General features: G+C 50.2%; 1 protein-coding gene across 1 annotated transcript in view; it reads left to right on the top strand.

Moving 5' to 3' along the window:
• Positions 1–5,000, top strand: part of hpgd (15-hydroxyprostaglandin dehydrogenase) — a 26,040-nt gene that overhangs the window by 3,975 nt on the left and 17,065 nt on the right. The window contains exons 3-4 of the mRNA XM_088006814.1: positions 1,729–1,835; positions 3,022–3,118. Of these exons, the coding sequence (XP_087862940.1) occupies positions 1,729–1,835; positions 3,022–3,118 (204 nt within the window). The remainder of the gene's footprint in view (positions 1–1,728; positions 1,836–3,021; positions 3,119–5,000) is intronic.

Below are 5,000 nucleotides of genomic sequence, written 5' to 3'. Positions count from 1 at the left end.
TTCATCTTTAAGTCATATTTTCACCATGTTATTCATACATGAAAAATAAAATAATTATTTAGTTAAACTAAATATTTAGTTAACCAGCTGAGTATTGGACATCCGTGTTAGCTTAGCGCTTAGCTATAATGTTTATAAATGAAAGTATGGCTGAAGGCTGAACCCTCGTGCTGATGACAGGATAAATAACCGTCATCCTGATCGTAGCTGTAATACGGTGAGCCCTGAGGCTCAGTCCCAGTGACCCAGTAACTGTGTTTTTAATCGCTGTTTGGATCCGTCTGCAGAGGTTCCTGCAGACGGATCCGTCCTGGTCCCGTGTGGAACCGGCTGCTGCCTCCCTGCTGTCTTACAGTGGAATGCTGCAGATGTTGCTACTTGCCGGTTTTCCCACCTCAGGTTTCCCCCCCGGGGCTGTTTACACAGCAGCAGATCATCAACACCTCGCTGCAGAGGAGCCCAAACATCCTGTCGTTATCCGTTCTGTGCCGGCTCAGCCTGAAACCTGCTCCTCAGGCTGGATCCACGGCGCGTGCTGGGGAGGCCCGGTCAGTCCAGGAAGCAGAACCACTTTACAGACGACCTCGAGTTCATCTGTAAACAGTTTATCAGTCATTAATAACTGTTTATTATGCATTAATTAAGGCTGAGAAGGAGACAACATCCACTGGCTTCTCTGCAAATAGTGAGACAAATCTGCTTTCAACCTGGAAGTTTCAGGTCTGACCTTTGACCTCAGAAAATCAGATTATACAACTAAAAACAAATCATAATCAGATCTTCAGATAAGATTTTTAGCATCATTTAATTCACCCAGTTTAGATCCAGCTGCAGCTGCTGGAGCCTAAACATAAAACGTACGAAAACAAAAAGTTACTCCAGTGAGTGTAACCAGAACATGGATCACATCAGCAGCCTGTTAGCAAGCTAAGCGTCACATTAGCATCATGTAGCTAACAGTACCTCATCCAGCAGCGTTCGTCAGATCGCTTTGGTTTGCTGCTATGATTGTAGCTCACACTGCCGCTAAAAACGAAACAAACAAAACGCCCCTCCTGCCCCCCGTTCCCCTCCTGCCCCCCATCCCCCTCTTGCCCCACGTCCCCCTCCTGCCCCACGTCCCCCTCCTGCCCCCCGTCCCCCTCTTGCCCCACGTCCCCCTCTTGCCCCACGTCCCCCTCCTGCCCCCCGTCCCACACCTGCCTTCCCTCCTGCCCCCCATCCCCCTCTTGCCCCACGTCCCCCTCTTGCCCCCCATCCCCCTCTTGCCCCCCATCCCCCTCTTGCCCCACGTCCCCCTCCTGCCCCCCATCCCCCTCATGTCCCCCCTCCTGTCCCCCTCTTGCCCCCTGTCCCCCTCTTGCCCCCCATCCCCCTCCTGCCCCCCGTCCCCCTCTTGCCCCACGTCCCCCTCCTGCCCCCCGTCCCCCTCTTGCCCCACGTCCCCCTCTTGCTCCCCATCCCCCTCATGTCCCCCCTCCTGTCCCCCTCTTGCCCCCTGTCCCCCACCTACCCCCCACCTGCCCCCCCTCCTGTCCCCCACCTTCCCCCATCCTCCTCTTGCCCCCCATCCCCGTCATGTCCCCCCTCCTGTCCCCCTCCTGCCCCCTGTCCCCCACCTACCCCCCCTCCTGCCCCCCATCCCCCTCATGTCCCCCCACCTACCCCCCCACCTGCCCCCATCTCCCTGAGTGACGTCCTCATCACCGTCTCTGTCTCCCTGGACAGACGCCTTCCAGAGGACGGTGGACCAGTTTGGACGCCTGGACATCGTCATCAACAACGCCGGCATCAACAACGAGAAGAACTGGGAGAAAACCATCCAGGTCAACCTGGTAAGAACCGGCAGGCGACCCGAGTCACAAACTACCAGAACCATTTTACTGTCGGACCGAACCGACCCTGAACACATGGCTCCATATGAGGCCCAGAGCAGGAGAATTAGAATCAGTTTAAAGGAAAACCAGAACCACCGTTTAGAAATATCACATCCTCTGCATTAAATGGGATCTTTGTCACAGCCAAAGGCATCAGGACCAGAACCTGGACTCGGCCCGCTCTACGGTTCTCTGTAGAGGAACTCCTCCTGGTTTTGGGCTTCAGTGAAGAAACAATAAATAGACCACATTCAGAAATGATCCGTTTCATCACTTCCTGTTTCAATAAAGCGCTTCCTCTTACTGCACCGAGTCGATCAGAACCTCATCTGTCAGGATTTCACTAGAAACCTCAGAGCTCATTCTGAGGGCTTCTGGTTCCTCTGGTCCCGGTTCTGGTCCTGGTTCCAGCTCTGTTGGCCTTCTTAAGGTCATGCCACAGCATTGACTTTGACTAGGCCACTGCAAAACCTCCATGCTGTTATTCAGAGGTGTGTTCTGTTTTGGGACATTTCCTGGTCCTGGTTCCGGTTCTGGAGGTCGGACGTTCTCCTTCAGCAGAATGACTCCAGGAAGCCAAACATCCCCAGCCATCATGCTGCCACCGCCATGCTTCCCTGTTGGTTTCATGTTCTGCTGTCGTTTCTTCCAGGCCGATGTAACGGGTCGCGCTCTTTCCAAACCTTCAGCTTTTCCAGAACGATTCCCAGACGTCTGGAGGATCATCAGAACGTTCTGGAAAACCTGACCTCTGACCTCTGTTCTGGTTTTTATTTCTGCTGGCTCCATGTCGGCTCTTTTCCTCTTCAGATCAACGTCTGCTCAGGTTTTTCTCTGAACTTTGGTGGTTTTGGATCCTGATTCCAGAACATGCTGACCCACAGGTCAGAGGTCATCTGAGCAGGCAGAATGTCTGACTTGTTTCAGCTGAAGTGTTTTCTATAAGTTTCCAGCTGGTGTTCTGGTTGCAGATCGTATCAGCAGCTCGATGTTGTTTTAGTCGTTGCTGAGGCTTCCTGAGGAAACCGCAGCCTCTGGTATCGCCTCTTATCAGAAGTGTCGCCTTTCATGACTTCCTGTCCCAGCGTCACGTCGAGTTGCGCCGACTTTAACCGCTTCTTCTTCTTCTCTGCTTTATCTGCAGACCTCAGTGATAAAGGGAACCTACTTGGCCCTGGAGCACATGAGCAAAGAGTACGGCAAGGAAGGAGGCACCATCATCAACGTGTCGTCCATGGCAGGTAACCGCTGGGAAGGGGGAGGGAGTCGGATACGGCAGGGCCCCTTCATAGGGCCCCGGGCCCTTTGGAGGGCCCCAGGCCTCTTCATAGGGCCCCAAGCCCCTTCATAGGGCCCCAGGCCCCTTCATAGGGCCCCAAGCCCCTTCATAGGGCCCCAAGCCCCTTCATAGGGCCCCAGGCCCTTTGGAGGGCCCCAGGCCTCTTCATAGGGCCCCAGGCCCCTTCATAGGGCCCCAAGCCCCTTCATAGGGCCCCAGGCCCCTTCATAGGGCCCCAAGCCCCTTCATAGGGCCCCAGGCCTCTTCATAGGGCCCCAGGCCTCTTCATAGGGCCCCAGGCCCCTTCATAGGGCCCCGGGCCCTTTGGAGGGCCCCAGGCCCCTTCATAGGGCCCCAGGCCTCTTCATAGGGCCCCAGGCCCTTTGGAGGGCCCCAGGCCTCTTCATAGGGCCCCAGGCCTCTTCATAGGGCCCCAGGCCCCTTCATAAGGCCCCAGGTCCTCCGCAGGGGCCGGATTATTTTGCCCTCTGCGCCATTGTAATTGTCTCTGGGTAAATAAAGTTTTACTGGACTGAATGGAGATAGACCCTTTTCACATGACGTCACACAACCTCCGTTTTGGCTCGAAGCTGCATATCCTTAGTTCCGGTGTACATAGTAAGTAATGATAAAGTTGTCTATTTCATATATATATATATATATATATATATATATATATATATATATATATATACATACATATATATATATATATATATATATGTATGTATATATATATATATGTATATTTCTGACAGCATATGTCGATCAGACAGAACACCGGAGCATGGAGTTTACACAGTCTCTAAAACATTTGCCTAAAATAAGATTTGAAGATAGATCACGATTTGCAAACCAATTTTCTCTGACAACAAAATCTAAATTAGACAAAGGCTAGAAATTCTTCACCGAACAAAACCTGTTTGACTATGAAGGTAGGTATTTTTGTTTTGCGTAACCGTTAGCTTAGCATTAGTGAATTTTGTTAGCTAGCTAACTACGTGACATAACTGTTCCTTAACCAGAACTTTTTCCTGTTTTTGAACTATAACGTTTTAGGCTCTAATCTTGATCAGATTCTTAAATTATAGACTGGAGTTGCCACTCATCCCATAAAATAGGGGTTTGTTTGTTATAAGCAGAGATGTCCGGTGCCGCCGCTGCTTTGTAATGCCTTCCTCTAATCGGACCACTTTTTCCGGTAACGAATAATCTAACGAGCTCGTATTTCAAATCCAGTAATCAGATTAAAGTTATTTTTATGTCCTTTATTTTCCATTAATACAGAAAATGAACCTCTAAACGTTACATCACTGACAGGCGGCGGTGTATATGTTTCCTAACTGTGGCTAAAGCTGCTGCTAGCTGGTTTACTCATGATCGGAGGCTGGTTGGAGAATGGTGAATTGACAATGACTAATAACGGTTATCTAACACGTAAACACTGTTTTATAAAATACAGAAAGTGAACCTCTAAACGTTACAGCGCTGACAGAGAGTATATTTTTTCCTAAATGTGGCTAAAGCTGCTGCTAGCTGGTTTACTCTCCGATCGGAGGCTGTTTATTTTATACACAGTTAGAGAATGGTGATTTTACAATAATTAATAACAGCTATCTAACACTTAGATGCTGTTATTATTAAACTTACCTTTTATTATATCCTTAAGATTATGAGAATGCGGGAATTTTTCAGCTTGGTTCCCAAGGCAAAATCACACCGGAAGTAAAGATACCCAGGTTTGAGTTATGGCGGCCATTGTCTGACGTCACTGTGAAAAGGGTCTATTGCTGTGGGCGGACGCAGCCTGAGAGCTGACCCCAGTGCATTGTGGGAAGGAAAAT

Source organism: Poecilia mexicana, unplaced genomic scaffold (assembly GCF_051168715.1).
Source record: "Poecilia mexicana isolate PSO_F unplaced genomic scaffold, ASM5116871v1 scaffold_1, whole genome shotgun sequence".
Classification (NCBI taxonomy): domain Eukaryota; kingdom Metazoa; phylum Chordata; class Actinopteri; order Cyprinodontiformes; family Poeciliidae; genus Poecilia; species Poecilia mexicana.
The sequence above is the reverse complement of the archived record's forward strand: the minus strand, read 5'-3'. Positions and strand labels throughout refer to the sequence as shown.